Source organism: Desarmillaria tabescens, assembly GCF_030435595.1.
Source record: "Desarmillaria tabescens strain CCBAS 213 chromosome Unknown EV420scaffold_84, whole genome shotgun sequence".
NCBI lineage: Eukaryota > Fungi > Basidiomycota > Agaricomycetes > Agaricales > Physalacriaceae > Desarmillaria > Desarmillaria tabescens.
In genome coordinates this window covers 17,800-34,819 of record NW_026848383.1, presented here as the reverse complement: position 1 = coordinate 34,819, position 17,020 = coordinate 17,800, and the positions used below count along the sequence as shown (strand labels likewise).

Genomic DNA, 17,020 nt, shown 5'->3' with positions numbered 1-17,020 from the left:
GAACTGAGGTGTCTGCAGGAGCTCGCGATGCTTATTGAAGTGATCAGTGATCTCCTGAGCGAGCCCAGCACAGGTAGAAGTCCGGTAGGCAACATCATCACCAGCACTGTAGAGTCCGAGGGAACAAACCAAGGGTCAAAGCAGTGCCTCCTTACGTGAAGTGGCGCTGATTTTCCCTTTGAATGCTATGAAGTTCTCAGACATAACGCCGAGATGCAGATGACTCAGCTCAGACTGAGACAGGATGGGCAAAAAAAGGATTGAAACTCCATTCAGAAAGCCGGTGGAAACTCATGGAAGCTGGTGGAAAAGCGGAGGCAAATGCTACCCCCTCGATCATCATTGAACAGCGGACTACAGTGATGTTCAGTGAACGACGAGAGCGTCTGCAAAATGAATGAGTCACATGCACCGGCAATCACTGAACTACTAAATTTGGTGCTGCAACTCGCTGGGCCTCACCAGCCACCACTCTCCACCAGTGTTCACCGAGAAACACCAATGACTTTGCTGAGTCCGCGTAAAAAACTCCCTTTGCTAATCTGCCTGATCACAGTCAAAGGAGAAGCCAAGGGGCTCCGGACCGATGTTCCGTAGAACCAGATTTGCTCAGCATGCAGCATTCTCGGCTCTCTTCCACTTCACGTTCATACTCTTCCAGCGTTCTTTTTCTCCTCTTGACTTCCGACTCGTGCATTCCTGTTTGATGATGACTTCAATATGGTGGAGAGTCGTGATGTACATACTTTTGCGTTCCCTTGGGGTATTCTCATACGCGGTCCATTTTTACTTTTCTTCCGGTTAGCTAATTTCTTCTCGAGCGCATAGGTTCTCTTCTTCTCCTTCCTTCAAAGGACTACATCAACCTCACGATATTATGCGTTAACGTTCCAGTGAGCGACATGGGATGACTTCAAAATGGGCTGGGACCTGTGACGTATGCACGTATTCCTTTGGGGTAAATTTTACATCGTTTCTCGTTGGCTAATTTCTTCTCACACGCATAGAGTCTCCTCCCACAAAAGCCTACCCTCCTCCCTCTCATTGTCCCAGCCTCACCAATTGTTCCAGTGAGTGAGATGGAGGACGGACATAGACGCATCTGGAGGGAGACTCCCCAATAAGTATGCGACAACTTCCACTCTCAGGCTCTGCCCACATACGTACTCATGGTTACCAGCTCCCTAAGGGCTGACTACGCGACTATGAAGTGTCTGTACACAACTCCCACTTCTGTGGTCTTCCTGGAAAAAGGCTTCTACCAGTAGAGTCAACATTGATCGAACTTTTGCAACTAGCATCAACATCAGAGGAAGCCGGATCTTTGGTCAAAGCATGGCAATAATAGAGATTATATCAGATCGCATGGCCCTTCAGATGTACGTCTCCGCATTCTGAGTATCGGTGTCGAGGACTAACCCGACTCTCAGGGATACCATATATGCTCCAGAATGACATATCTTGCTTGCTAACGCGTGTTCATCACAGAAGACCAGGATGGAAGTGCTAGGAGCATTGAACATGCATATAAGTGACGGAGAAGCTCGTCGGGGAAGGAATGTGGTTTGCTTGGAGAGGAGTAAGGTTTCATGGTGATCTCAAGACCATGTGTTCCTGCAAATTCGGTGTACTACCAATCTTTGCCCGGAGGAATGTTACGAGGTATGTTGTCTATGCATCCTTGGCCAACTGTTCCTTCAGTTCATCAACTTCACACTCCAGTCATTGTGAAACTCCGCAAGTCTGGTGTCATCATCACCAGCGCTGGGGAAGACTCGAGCTGAGCCATCATCCTCAGTCGATAAACACCTGTCTTATTCCATGAAAATCATAGTATCCAGATAAGGGACTTGCATTCCCAGCCAAAGAGGGGTCCGTTCCGCCTGAATCGCCTCCTCGCAAATATCCAAGGCTCTCCCTCCAGACTCTACGTATGTATTTCAATCGTTCTGTTCTTTTTTTGGCAATAAACCTCCTTACCGTCTCTCATGTCTGTTAACAGTATTGTTCTCTGTCGTCTCGATGGGAATGTACATATGCATTCATGGAAGATGTGAAGCTTTTGGCTCCTCTGAAAGTATTTTCTGTCTGTCCAATGGCATAGGTGATTTACCCAGGGGGGAATTAACTGGCATTACCTAGTCCTGAACAATGCACGTCGATAACATATATGTGGTGCTGATTTGAAGACATCTAAAAGCGGTCCTGATTGAGAAGTTGGTTCCTCGCGCTGGTCTATAAGGCAACTTTATGCAGAATTCTGTTCTTCAGCAAATGTGTACCGAAACGAATGGTCATTACGATGAATCCTCGGCCTTTTCATGGTTTGTGATTACCTGTAATGAAATCATACACCAGCGATGATGCTCCATTTCCTCCGAACCAGTACAGCAGCAGGGAGAATTCTGATCGCCTTTTCTACGAGCATCGACTTTTTGCAAGATAGCTGATGTAAATTTAACTCCAGGTGCATGCAACACTGTGTACGGGTAAGGTATAACGGATCAGGGTGGATATGACTGAGATTGGGGCCGTTGATGCCGGCAGAAGAGCTTCATGCACAATAGGAACCTGGCCTGTGGAGTTAAATGATAAATACAAAATGCGTATCCCAGACACGTAGTACCAAACTTCAATCGCATCTTCAATATCCACTCTGCTCCCTAGTCATACTTTAAGCATTCATACAATAACATACTCTTTCTTATATACATCGAAGCTGTCTACCAAGAAGTTCTCTTCAATCACTTCTTTGATCCACCACTAGCGGTGTCTGTGATCAGCCGTCAAAGTGATACATCGTGCTGCCTCGTTTGCTCCTGCATGTTTCATTTTAGTCTACTACCACAGATACATTCACTCAAGCTGAATGGAAACTGAGACCATATATCTTTCAGAGAGGGTGAGAAACATCACCAGCCAACTGATTACTGTGTTAGTGAGTACTTGATTCAATTATTACGGTACAAGCATTTCCACACCTTCAAGTGGCCTGTCTTCATTCAACAGAGATCTCATACTTATTATAATGAACCCGTGATAAGATTTTTACGTGTTCTGTAATACTGAGGGTTCAACAAAATTCTAGGGCTAGCCATCCGCCACACTAGTAATATCTCTGAACCGTTGAAGCATGTCATACAGGCACTTATTATTACGGTACAGGTCACGAAGCAAGAAAAGAAAGCCACTGTATAACCATCACCAATTAGAATTGTTTTCGAGGATAGGAAAGACAAGACGTGGAAGGTAGCCACCTTCAGGGAGGAGGTGGACCTGAAGACCCTAGGGTTCGAGGTAAATGTGATAATATGAAAAAAAATAAAGAAAGGAGAAAACATAAATATCATGGAACCATGGACGCAAGACTCAGAACTCTCGAAACATATATGGAATTACTTCCCCCTTCTTGATAGATGTAAAAAAAAACTGGCATCAAACATGCCATGGGGCCAAATGGATGACTTAGCTATCACCTTTTTTTTCAAAATTATCATGCCTCACATTACGGACATACTTCTCTCAGTCTTAGCACACAAAATAAAGATGGCAAACCAGGTAATAGGCTACGTTTTTGGTTATCTTCAATGTAGCAGAAGGTGAAGCATAATTACATCCGTGCTCCCTTTCTTGATTTCTTTCATTTCCGCGGCTCATATCCCACCTCGGAGATCACTGCTCCGCTATGGACCTATAAGAGATCTCATATTCCTGATGTGATCCATTCATCCTTCAAGTCGATTCAAACATTCTGTTTGAAAGTCTAGACTCGATTATTTCCCTCACTGCTTCCGTCAGATTTTGTTTCTTTGTCAAACTGAGAACTCGACGTTGTGGCGTTTCCCAAACTGAAGTAGTATGTTCATGACCAAAGCTGATAAAATCCACAGGATAATGTGATATTAGATGCTTCTATTCGGAGACTTCTTCCAATGAGCTGACATCTTAGACGACCACAAGACTACCATGCAGCTAATAACTGACTTCCAATAATACAATTGGAATGGTCCCTCCCAGTACGCCGGTCTGCACATCGCTAGAGGAATTCAGTCACAAAATAGCGTAAGGACGAGCATGACTAACTGACTTCTGCTTCTGAGAAGACGGGAACCCTACCACTCTCAACAGACCCCAGGGATGTTTCGAACCCATCGCATCACCTGAGGCGTTATTGAAAACTATATAACCCACTGAAAACTTGCATGGATCCCCCAGTCGCCTCTCATGCTCAAGAGCCTCTTCATCTTTACATGCCTTTTCATCTTAGGCATCCACGGCTTACCCACAGAGCTGTCCAATGCTACTGCGACATGGAACGCTACCACAACAAAGATAGTGGAACACGCTGCACCCACCTTTACGCTCAACTACAGAACCTACCCTGAATCATGCGAGAACATATGCCAGTCTATTTCTTTATTTTCCATGCGTAGACTCGATATTAACTTCATCAACAGGTTTTTCTTGGTTCTGTACATCTGCCCTTCTCCTTCCCTTAACTTGACCTCTAACACTTCCCCGAGACAGGTCACAATGGGCCTCGCTCTGTAGCTCCTAACTGCCCGCAAGCAACTGACCATCATCATAGCAACAGTTGCAGTAACGTTAAGCGAAACCGGTGCAGCGCACTTGTACATGATTTCCCTGTCTTGGTATCGTACATGGAAAACTGATACATTTATCAGGTGGGCCATGCCAGTGGGTACCAGTGCGATGAATGGCCTTGGGTGAACTCTAATGCCGGGGGTGCTAATGTCGCTACAAGGTGTATTCCCGGTAGCGATAACGGGGGTGAGTTTCTCTGCTTTATGTATCTTGAATTCAGATTGACGGTGTCCACCACTTTGTTTCCGCCTAGGATCTGGTGCACAATGGGGGAATTTCATCAATGTACGTCTCCGTTTTTTTATTATGAGACTAGATAAGAACCCCTGGGCTTGCACATACAGGACAAAGGCCTGCAAGCTGTTGGACATGTTTTACGAGATAATGTTGATGTGAGTTTATTATTTCCTCCCATTCAAGTCCTCCTTCTGAAGCTCACCTAGTTTGCCAAAATTGAGATCAACCATGTCCCAAGGACTGGGAAGTTCTGCTTAGGGGTACTTGGAAGTAAGTTGTGACTGTTTATGTTGTCAGTCCCGACTGATTCATTATTAAAGCGACTATCACTGCGGCGACATGCAATCAGCTTGACCGTGGTCAGCCATTTTTGCAAAGCATTGGTTGAGGGTAACTCCTGCCAAAGATTCGGACTACCACAATTTGATACCTTGTTGCTGTGGACATCTGTTAATTTTCCTTCATACCTTCCTATAATCCTGCCCATCTTTCTTGTGACCACAGACTCGGATTGAATATAAATAAGAATGCTTCCTTGACTTGAACTGACACATGACGATCCAAACCTTATTGGAACCGGAACACTGTAACATTATGCAGATGATAATATGCCTCTTTAATACTAGTTGGTGAGGGCCAACGCATCCACATGGCAGGTCCGAGTCCTATGTTTTTTGTCTCCAAAAAATAAAAGAAAAAGTTAACAATGATACTTAATTGAATTCATGGACTAATAACTACAACAGATTTATACAAAAGTACATCGCGTCAGACTCCTTGCGAAGGACAAAATGGTGATGAAGGTGATAGACATACGGGATCCAGAAGAGCAGAGAGTGCATACTGACATGGTAAACAGGAACACAATATCATCAACGCTGCATCTATCAAACGAGACGAGGATGCAGGGGTGTGGAGGATCTTGCGTCACAACGTGAAGGATGGGACTATCGAGGAGATGGTCTTCACAATCACGGGCACCATATTCGCGATGGATATACCACCTGTAATGAAGGAGACAAGGTAAGTGGACAATTTCATGATAAGAGGGAGGGGGTAGGGAACGTACTCACAATTTACACAGGATGCTGAAGGAAAAGACGAGGTATTGAGCAAAGGAAAAGATGATGCCGTGTCCACAATCAAGGAGATACAAGTTATGGGGGAAAGAGAGTTCAGGGAAGGGGAATTAGAGAACTGGAAACCGGATATGGAGACGACGAACCGCTATTTCAGACCCAAAAACAGTTTGAACAAAGAGGAAGGAAACCTATTGCAGCCAACGTCGACCCAGCAGGTGTACTCGCCAAGATAGCGCAGCGGAAGTCGATCCACACCGAAGAAAACATTGTGTGCTACTTCAGAGGAGGGAGGGAAGAAGAGGTCAGCACCGCAGAGCAATCGAGAATGTTAAATCGATGACACCTTTGCATTACAGATACATGATGGTAAAGCTACAGACATTCTGGGTAGGCGATGTTGTCGAAGCCCAGTGCTCAATGGTATTCATGAGGAGTAACGAGGCAGGGCAAGGATGAAGACGATTCTGAGGGCATTGGCCCTAGTGAACTGTGATCACTTGTCAGTGAGTGATACAGATGAAGGTATCAAGGACAATGTACTGATCAGACTTATCCACAGAAAGCCAATTCGGACAGGAGAAATGCAGAGAGTATGCTGGCTCTGTAACGCACTAACTTGGATTGTACAACGTTTGCCTCTAAACTGTCACTCGCGTTTGGTGATTCAGTTGTGAAGAGGGCGTTGCAATTGCTAGGTCAGAAACGATAGTCCTTAGTTTTGGAAGCAGGGGGTTTCTGCGTGAAAAGTTAGGAGTGTATAACTTTAGCCGAAGCTGGGGTGTAAGTCCACAGCAAGGCTAGGCTTAAATACATTGTGGTATATACTAATTGGTACTTGTCCCAAAGCATCGCTGTCTTCTAGGCTGGCATGTTTGGTATGCTAGAAGTTCCCCCGCAAGTAAGAAGACTAGCGTTTGTATGGCGCTATCTTCTGAGAGGTATACGTGGCATCCTATCTGTCCTAGGATGTGATCAGAGTCAACCTAAAGAAGCGTGACTAGCTGGAGGAGGGTCGGGCCCATAGTCGTGTGATCGGATCTATGGGCCATCAAACGGATCATGCGTGTGAACGGTGGATCATGCATGCGATTGATCGGGTCATGAATGATGCGGGTCAGGTATGAGGAATGATGATGAGAGTCGAATGATGAGTTGATAAGATAAGATAAGATAAGCAAAAAATAGGGGTGATTCATGACAGGCTCCAGCTCACTTGGACGAAGAGGAAGATAGGTTTGGAGGAAGATGAAGATGAGGATGAATATGTGGGCAGGCGCTAAAAAGACCAATAGGATGAACGAGGTGGATGACGATGAAGGAACAGTGAGATTCGTGCAGTTATATATGGCATGTGCTTATAGAACGACACAAAGAGAAATTGACATTAAGAAAGGCAACAAACAGGGGAAACAAACAAAAAAACAACAGAAGCCGCCAGTGACACAAAGAAGCAGCAATGAAACGGAGCTGTCAGGAGAAAGAGGATGAAGCCAGGAGAAAAAGGGTGCATGAATAGAAAACTCCCATGGCCAAAGCCCAAGGGACAGAGTGAGATAGTTGGCAAATGCTGCCATCAATTGATTCCACCAATAGAATTTCCCATGGGTCTTTCCCAACTGCATAATGACCGAGATATCCTATATTCATAGGACTCAGAACAGCGGAAATATGGGCCTGTCTCATTCTTTTTATCCTTGCTGGTATTGGTTCATTACCATCTGAACAGGCCGTAGAAAGAAAGACCCGCCCTGAAATAGGAACACTGAACTCGAGCCCCACTGATGTATACATCTCCATAGTGGAGATGACACCTTTGCCACTTTGAAAAAGACTAGCACAGTCATGTCTCGGAAGGAAATTGGTTATTGTCAGAAGCTCACCCAGAATCTAAAAGGGAAGAGAATAATTTTGACCTACCCTTATGCCGTGAGTGGATGTGCATGTTCCTTTTCCTATGTCATTTGAACTTACGCCTTGTCAAAGTTGGAAGGAGGAGAAGAACAGCAGAAACAGCCCAGAGTGTTTGGCAAAATCCTTGGTGTTCGGCAAAGCCCGTTCTCGGAGGCTATTGATCACTTTTTTCGTTCCCCATCATGTCCACACATTCCTCACTATTCAATAATCAATCTCTACACTCTTCTGCAATTCCTGCAATTCTTCGTGACTTTAGCCATGCTATACAATGCCTTCAAAATGGGCTGGGACCTGTGACGTGCACACGCATTCCCTTGGTTCTGGTTCATGAGTGCGCAATCTATTTTTACATTGTTTCTCATTAGCTAACATTTTCCCGTGCATATAGATTCTCCTACCACACTCTCCCGCCCTCCTCCCTCTCACTACCGCATCCTTACCAGTTGTTCCGATGAGGGTGATGGAGGATAGACCGATGACACGTCCGGGGGGAGAACTAGCATAACTCTGCGACCCACATCCACCTTCAAACCCTGCCCACATAGATCCTGGTCATTACCAACCACGCTACTAGGATGCATCAGTACACAACTCCCACTGCTGGCTGCAAATATCCTTTACGATTGAAGCCAGTATTGACTGAAGTGTTGCAATTGACCTCAGCAGGTACTGCACAGGAGTATCGTTGGGTGTACATCTCTGCATTCTGATCATCGGTCTCAAGGTCTAATGTTCTTCTTGTAATGTAGCACTTGCAGCTCTGAGCAGCACCTTACATGTTCCAGCATGACACATTGTGCTTGCTAGTGCATGTTTATCATGGAAAACATGGAAATGTTTGAAGGATCGAACACGCATATAAGTCATGGCAAAGCACGTTGATGAGCCTCCAGGCTCTGTACGCTCAGAATTCATGGATTTTACCAGATATTTAATTCCCCAGCCACCACACAAACCTACTATTTCAATCCCGGCAATATTGCTTAATGCCGCCAATTATCCTTCCCCACTTGTACCCCACATCAATTACGTGCCCCTTTCATTAATTCTGCCAGTCTTCTTTCATTAATTCCACCAGGCACCTGATTGTCGATCTCACGGAATTAGAATCCCATCTGATTGCCTAGCACAGCCGCAATTCCGCAGCACAGCCACAATTCTGCAGCTCAAATAGCAATTCCGTGGCATTAGCTCTAATGCCGTGACCTTTCCTCAGTCTTTACTAAGGCTGTTATACCGCCAAGAGATTGCTGCAAGCATCTACTTCAGTACACTTGCTTCAATGTACTTTGCCGCAGCAACACAGCAGCTCAAAATTCCGGAGATCGGTGGCATTCTTGCTAATCACTTCATCTATATGCAGTAAAGCCATATGGGTGCTGTTACTTTCGAACCACAGTACACAGTAAAACTGTATGGATGCTGTTACTTTAGAACCTTGGGAACATGTGTTTGGTATCATTTCTTACCAATCTATGTACTACGGACTTACTAAGGACTCGCTTCAAGTATTCTAAATTTATTCCGGACTTGTAGTATAAAAGCTAGTATACACCACGGAAAATAGGGAGTTGCTAGACACAAGTTACTGGACACTAGCCATCATCCACGTTATCAACCACCGTTATTGCTTGTACTCGCTAGGAGATAGACAATAACAACATAGTCACTCCAAGTTATACTCTCTGTCAGGGCTTTTCTTCTAACGGTATTGGTGTATGCTCATATTGCACCAATACACGGAATTTGGTGTCCACAACTCGCTTTTATCTTTTAATCCGCCAGCATCATTTCACTTTCACCAGCCAGGATCGTTTTCATCAGTTTTCACCTTCTACATCGCCATCATTTTACCCAGTTCAGTTCAGGATCGTTACGTCCCTGTGTGGACTCAGATTAGGATCGTTATTGCCACCAGCAGCATCTGTCACGGAATTTCGGTCAACAGCTTCAGTATAGGATCATCAGTCACGGTATTTGGTATCTTGCCGTCAGTTTCAGTATAGGATAGTCTCCGTGTAGACTCAGGATTAGTATCAGTCTCGTTTTGCCGTCGTTAACCTCAGTATAGTTTCAGTCTCAGTCCAGCCCAGTCCCAGCCATCGTTTTGCCGTCACTAGTTCCCCCTCATATCATCGCCAGTTCGTCTTATCTTCGTTTTACCGCCAGTTTCTCGTTTCTCGACTACAGTCTTTGTCTCTTGCCATCACGGTATTTGTTATCTTGCCAACGGTATTGCTCTTTGACGGCATTTTCTCTAAATCCGTCAACATCGCCCATGGCTTTTACTAGTTAATTGCCATCACTTCATTCACGGTTTGCCGGTATTCCCAGTTATACCGGATTCCATTCCTTCTCGTCTATCGAGACCCTTCCTGGCATACAGCCAATGTTTTCTAGTACTTGATCGTTAAGGGTACTACTTCGCTGACTGAAAAGTCGCAGAGTATACTTGCGTTCTTGAGGAATTCATCGCACGGAGGTGCACCGAAACACTCGCACAACAACAAAGCCTTTATTGCTGCTATGCACCATTTGCCGTGAACTCCTCTAGAGTTTTGGTTTTTGCCGTTGCAATGGAAGTTTAGGCTCATCAACGTTAAGGAAGGAATGTGCTTAGCTAGAGCCCCGCCAGTTAAGCGAGCTCTGGAGAGGAGTAGGTCCTTTGAAGTTGTAACGTGTAACCTTCTGTGACTGATATAATCTGAAGACCGAGAACACAGTGGTCTCAAGATGATGTGTCTCTGCAAATTCCATGGAGTACCAATCTTTGCATGGAGGAATGTTACGATGTATGTTCTGAACTTATATATGCATTCTTGACTAACTGCTCCTTCAGTTCATTCACTTCACACCCTGGTCATTGTGAAACTCTGCATGTCTGGCGTCGTCCTCGTCACCCTCCCCAGAGAAGGTTCGAGCTGAGCCACCATCCTCTCCTTTGCTGAATCCAGCATCCATTGACCTGCCCTTGCTGAAGACACTCCTGACTGTTACAATTTTTCCATTTTTCTTATCTTATCCAAGCATCTATCTTATCTTCGGCGCTTACAGACAGTCTACATGCCATAACTGGATGCTTGTCTTGTGATACTGCGACACTCAGTCGCCGCACGACTTTACTTGTTTCACACATGCATAACACACATAGTGTACTATTATTAGCATGAACCAAACTGTATTTAAGTAGAGCCTTTGCTGGCCTAAACCCCAGCTTCAGCTAAGGTTTAATCTACCCAACTTGCTAGAACTCCAAGTCTCATGACTATCTAAGTAGTTACCTGCTCAATAACCCAGCATTGCCTACATTGTGTCCGATCCACTGAAGTGTGAGTGGTGGTCCTTTGTTTGACATTGTTTGGTGAGTTGGTGGCTAACATTTAGTCAAAGCTTGCTTCACACGTTCCTCACCTACCATGGGGACCAATGCATATGACTACCCTACCCTCAACAATCATCGCAATCATCATTACTGGCATACTCCTCAGAGCAGCCATAATAATCTTTCTCACAGGAATCACAATCAGCTACCTAGAAGAATGCTATCTCTGAAGAAGAGCCCATCTGCCCATTCAGCAACCACCAAACCCACTACCCACACACTACCTACCCATGTACACACCACCACCACCTCCCTATCCGACCCTACACAATGGAAGACCCATCCAACCCCAAAATCAAGGACCCGTGATTGTCTACGACATTGCCAGGCCCATATACCATACCGCCCTGAGACCAGAGACACTGTTCGAGAGCGAGTATCCACTCGATGAACAGCAAGGAGAAGAAGAAGAGTTTGCTACAGCGAATGAAGGACAGAGTGACAGGGAAGGGGAAAGTGAAGGAGATGGAACCAGTAGAAGAGCAGACAGAGAAATGGACATCACTGATGGGCATACCTTTTCCCCCGCTCCCTGGTCCTTTGACTCCGAAGAAGGACAAGTATGAGTTCACAGCAACCCTGCCAGTGGAGAAGAGGACACCGAGTCCTATCATCCATGCTCCCTGTCCCCAGCCTCCAGCAGCAGCTCCGAGTTCCCTTGAAGAATTATGGGCGAGCTCAAAAGACTCGAGGCCAGCAATGGACTGGATCTCTCCCACTATTACAACAGGTCCAGCACAGGCAACAGGACCAGGTACCCCAGCCTGGTCACCCCCACCATGGCCCTCTTCAAACAAGAAGGATGGCCCAGCACATCTATTGATGCCCATGCATTTGACAGCTACATGCTGATGTGCTCGGTAATGGTGAGTGACAAAAGGCTGGTGAATGGATATGAACACCACAACACCAAAACCCTCTACTACTCTACACTAATCACCAATATTATTGAGTTCAGGTGTTTCGAGTATGATAGAAGCACTCTGCAGACTTCAACAAATCAGGGAAAGGTTGTTTAAAGACCTATATTTGGTACTAGTGAGCTACACAAGATGTAATACTTGCACTAGCAGGGTTTTAAGACACGATTGGATGAATAGTGACTTGGGTTGAGCAACTGCGCTCGGTCTAACTCTGATACTTTGAAACTAGTGGCACTCTGGGCCAAATACTGGGTCTCACAAGAGGTCTACACTTGACTAGTGGCACCATAGGCTCGACTAGTGGCACTCTTGGCCTAAGAACAAATACTTTAACTCTGAGAAAATACTTTAACTAACTTCAAAACGCTCTGAGTCACTCCAAGATGGAATAGCAACTTTAAGACACTTCAATCCATTCAATACTATAGTTGACTAAGCGACTAGTAGACACTTCATCAAGGTTAAGCACAAAAGTCTTTAATTGGGGCACTAGAATACTGACTAGTAGGTCACAATCACAAGGATGGCTTGCCTGGCTTGTGAGGCCGCCCCTTCTACTACTTATATACTACAGAGACAGGTACAGAATAAATATAAATAGATTCCTTAGGGATAATATTGGTAAGGATGTCTTGGCTAGTTATGAATAATGGTGAGCAATCACACAATAGTCGGCCTAGCCTGTTCTTTCTGTCAGATAGTGGGCCTAGGGCCTCCACTATTGGTCTTTTCCATACCCTTTGCCCAGCAGTGCTCCACTAGTGATACAGCTATATGAATAGTTGGGTAACCGTTGAAGAGGCTCTGTGCATGCTGACACGCATGCAACGCGTTCACACATGTAATTTTGCGAATTCTAGGAATGCAAATGTGTGTGTGCCCTGTGAATAATATTAGAGTGCATGTAAGGCATAGAGCACTACACACTGAGGCAGAAAGCACTATAATAAAAATAATATGAGTAGAGTGCATGGCTTAGACTTAGAGCGGCACACTGGTGTCATTTAAGTGTGCAGTCTCAGTGTTTATACACACACACTGTGCCCTCCTCTGCAATGTATCAATCAATTAAATTCACTGAAGATAATATATTGAAGGTGCTTTGCGCTGCATTGATCTATGATGCGTGAACCCTGCCGATCCAGCAATCACTGAGAAACATCATCCTGAATGAAGAATCAACAAGTCCAAATACTCTAAGGAGTTCTTGGCCGGAGAGAAATAAAACCTGCTGCCCATATGAAATATTAAACTAGAAATGGTTGCACAGCAACCAATAAAATAAAACTCGCTCACTAGATAAGTTGCACGGCACTGTAATTAAATCCATGGAGCCAATAAGAAGACACACACTGCATGGCACAACGAGGCTAGGCCTTGTCAAGTGGAGAAAACAGCGGTAGCATGCACGCCAACACAGAGTGCTGAGTAAAATAATGATTACTATCACTATGGCTGACGTGGCACACAAGAGAAGGGAGTCCAAGGTGGAGCATTGTCTATTTTCAGTATTTACATTTCATATAGTTAACGGTAAATATAAGAGCAGTAGTTACAGATAGTTAGCAAGTTTTCAGACCCCTGCAGTTGTACTACGAAGCAGCGCGCTTAGTGTACGACGAAAGGATTTTATTTGAAGCTTCGAGCAAGAGAATATTATTGAACTGGGAATTATTTTGAACACCTTGAGAGCTCATGAGGCATGCCTTGCTCAAGCGTGCTTGATTTGTTCAAGTAAAGTGCAGTAATTGATTGTGCTCTACCTAGAGAATATTGTATTGTGATAACTTGAATGTGCATTTGTGTTTTTGGAACTTGTTTGTGAATTCCGAGTTATTGCAAGTGGCAGAGGTTCGAACCCTTTGGCTTGTCAGTAATCTCTGAGGTTTTTGGTTTATTCCCAAGTGGCATAAGTTCAAACCCTGTGGCTTGTGGACGTGTTTTCTGTGTTTGTGTATCTCTGGATTGCATAGGTTAGAACTCTGTGGATCTACGAACGGGTTTTGAAGTGTTTTCTGCTTGGAGCGCAAGGCTTTAAGTCGTGTTAAGTGTATTGTGAAACGTTGTGGACACTTGTGTGTTGCACGCGACATATTTTGAGGGTTATACGTTCTTGTAGAACATTTGGGGGCTTGTGAAATAATACTTTTGCCTTGAGGCCGAGCGATTCTGTTGCTCACCTCCTGTTCCAAAAGCATTTGAACTTAGAAGATTATTATATTGCTAAGTGCACTATATTATATTGTAATGTGCAAGGATTCTTTCAATACTACTGCTATTGTGTGCTTGTATCGCACATCACCCCTGAAATACTGAGGGTTTGTGTGTGTGTGAGTGTGTGTGAGTGTGAGTGAGTTGTGTTAGTGTTATATACGCTAGTGCATTTCTAGCTTGGCATGCACAGAGCCTCTTCAGTGCCAAGCTCGAAATGCGATAGCATAGATACACTAAACACACCCACTCTCACACTCACACACACACAGAATCTCAGTAGTTTGGGGGAGATGTGCGATGCAAGCACACAATAACAATAGAATTAAAAGATGTCTTGCGCTCTTCAAGATATAATAGCATGCTAGCTCAAAAGAATTCTCTAAGTCCAAATGCTTTTAGGACAGGAGGTGAGTGATATGTATCACTCAGCCTCGAGGCGAAGGCAATATTTCACAAGCCCACAAATGTCCCACAAGAACATACAACCCTCAATTGACATTGCGTGCAACACACAGGTGGCCACAACCCATCAAACAAACTACACATGACTTAAAGCTTTGCGCTCTAAGCAGAAAACACTTCAGGAACCTTTTGTAGATCCACAGGGTTCAAACCTACGCGATCCAGAGACACAGAAACACAGAAACATGTCCACAAGCCACAGGGTTTGAACCTATGCTACTTGGGAATAGACCAAAAACCCTCAAAGAGTATTGACAAGCCAAAGGGTTCGAACCTCTGCTACTTGCAACAACTCAGAATTCACAAGCACGTTCCACAAACACAAATGCACATTCAAGTTATCACAATATAATATTTCTCCAAGTTGAGCACAATCAATTATTGTCCAGAATCAAGCTAAGCGTTGTGTGTGAGCAAGGCATGCCTCACGACCTCTCAAGGGTTTCAAAATAATTGTAGATTAAATAATATTCTCTCACTCGAAGCTACAAACACAAGTCCTTTGGTTGCACACTAGGCTCTCTGCTTCCTGTCACAACTGCAGGGGTTCGAAAGCTTGCTACCTACTTCTAATTACCATGCTTTTATCTACAGCTAATTATATAAATAGAAATATCGAAAATAGATATGCTCCACCCTGGAGCCATTTCCTCTCCATGACGCATGAACCGCATGGTCACTAATTAATATCCTGAGTCAGTCATCCGAGTTAGTGCTTGATAACATGCTGCTCTTTCTTCTTGGCAAGGTCTAGAGTTGCCACATCATGCGGAATATTTCTCCTAATTGGCTCCTTGTTTTTAATTCCTCTGTCGCACACATTGCTAGTGAGTTGGTATTTATATTTGGTTGCTGCACAACCTTTTCTTAGTTTAATATTTCATTCTGGGTACAGGTTTTCTCTCGTGTCGGCTGAAGCCCTCTCAGGAGGCTCGGACTGGGTGGTCCTCAGTTCTGACTGACATCTCTCGGTGATTGCCGGATTGGCAGGGTTCACACATCATAGATCAATGTTGCGTGAAGCTCCATAAATATATTATCTTTTCAGTGTATTTTATTTGAGTGAGACTCTGCTGAGGGATGCATAGGGTGTGAGTCAGGGCACTGAGACTCCACACTTAAATGACACCAGTGTGCTGCTCTAAGTCTAAGCCATGCACTCCACTTGGATTATTTTATTATATGCTGCTACTGCCTCAACAGGTGTCGCTCCATGCCGGGTATGCACTCTAATATTACTTAGTGGATTGACACACATTTGGATTCACAGGATTCGCAAAATTACATGTATGAACGTGTTGCACATGTGTCATTGGGCTACCTTTTCAATGTACGCTTTTACTTTCAGCCAATCTTTGTCAGCTACGATAGCTTGTTGCAGCACTGAGCTCTCAGAGCACCCTTCAGAGGGTGCGGTGCCTGCTATAGGTTGGGTGTATTGGATGGAATATTCTGATTGGGTGGATGGGGTGGACTTGGTGTGGCTTTCATCATCCCTTGGTAATTCTTGAAATCCGTCGGGAACATCATATGGGTTAGGGGTTTCATTGGTGGCCTTGATCTCTTTGTGGATGTGTTGGATCCTGGCTTCGTATTTGTTTACCAGTTCCTCGGCATTGGCCATGTTTTCCCATTTGACCCAGGAGTTTTCTTCCATTGGGTATCCCTTCCACTTGAAGAGGTATTCGGTGATGGTTTTGTGGTTCTTCCCATGTCTGATGACTTTGTCCTTTTGTTCTACAATTTCCTCTATCTCATACTCTTCTTCCTCTTCTATTAGCTTGGGCAGAGGCCTTTCAGGTTGCGGTTGGTTGGAGAATTCAGGAGCATGATACGGAGTAAGGAGAGATTCGTTAAATCAGTCATGAATTTTCCACCTGGCCAGAAGCTTAAGTTTGTAAGAGGAGGTGCCCTTTTTTGCTATAACCTCAAAGGGTCCGACACATCTGTCTCCTAGCTTCTTGGTGAGTCAAGGAAGTTTGAGATTTGTAGAATCCAACCAAACTTTGTCTCCCAGTTGATACTCCAAAGCCTCCGCTTTGTGCTTGTCATAGGTCTTCTTCATTGATTCCACTGCCTTTTCCAATGATTGTCTCACCTTCTCCTGTACTTCTCTTATCCCTTCCACCAGCTTTGAAGCCACTGGCACCATTCCTGTCTTGGCCTTACTGGTGATAACCTGTCCATCCCATCTGAAAACT

General features: G+C 44.6%; 3 protein-coding genes across 3 annotated transcripts; 2 read left to right on the top strand and 1 right to left on the bottom strand.

The window, feature by feature from the left end:
* Window positions 1–4,224: 4,224 nt before the first annotated feature.
* Window positions 4,225–5,230, top strand: EV420DRAFT_1279483 (endo-exonuclease; the record flags this gene model as incomplete). Its single annotated transcript, XM_060468147.1, has 7 exons — window positions 4,225–4,429; window positions 4,528–4,631; window positions 4,686–4,791; window positions 4,859–4,890; window positions 4,950–4,997; window positions 5,049–5,112; window positions 5,163–5,230. 7 exons carry the CDS (start codon window positions 4,225–4,227, stop codon window positions 5,228–5,230), a joined length of 627 nt encoding a protein of 208 aa, XP_060323261.1.
* Window positions 5,231–5,551: 321 nt separating this feature from the next.
* On the top strand, window positions 5,552–5,954 carry EV420DRAFT_1769403 (uncharacterized protein; the record flags this gene model as incomplete). The annotated part of the gene is made up of 3 exons (XM_060481026.1): window positions 5,552–5,645; window positions 5,702–5,865; window positions 5,927–5,954. Exons 1-3 carry the CDS (start codon window positions 5,634–5,636, stop codon window positions 5,952–5,954), a joined length of 204 nt encoding a protein of 67 aa, XP_060323260.1. The 5' UTR covers window positions 5,552–5,633.
* Window positions 5,955–10,454: 4,500 nt separating this feature from the next.
* On the bottom strand, window positions 10,455–12,050 carry EV420DRAFT_1486230 (uncharacterized protein; the record flags this gene model as incomplete). The annotated part of the gene is made up of 5 exons (XM_060470367.1): window positions 10,455–10,606; window positions 10,694–10,828; window positions 11,254–11,341; window positions 11,461–11,582; window positions 11,738–12,050. The coding sequence occupies 5 exons, from the start codon at window positions 12,048–12,050 to the stop codon at window positions 10,455–10,457; spliced, it is 810 nt and encodes a 269-aa protein (XP_060323259.1).
* Between the last annotated feature and the right edge of the window lie 4,970 nt (window positions 12,051–17,020).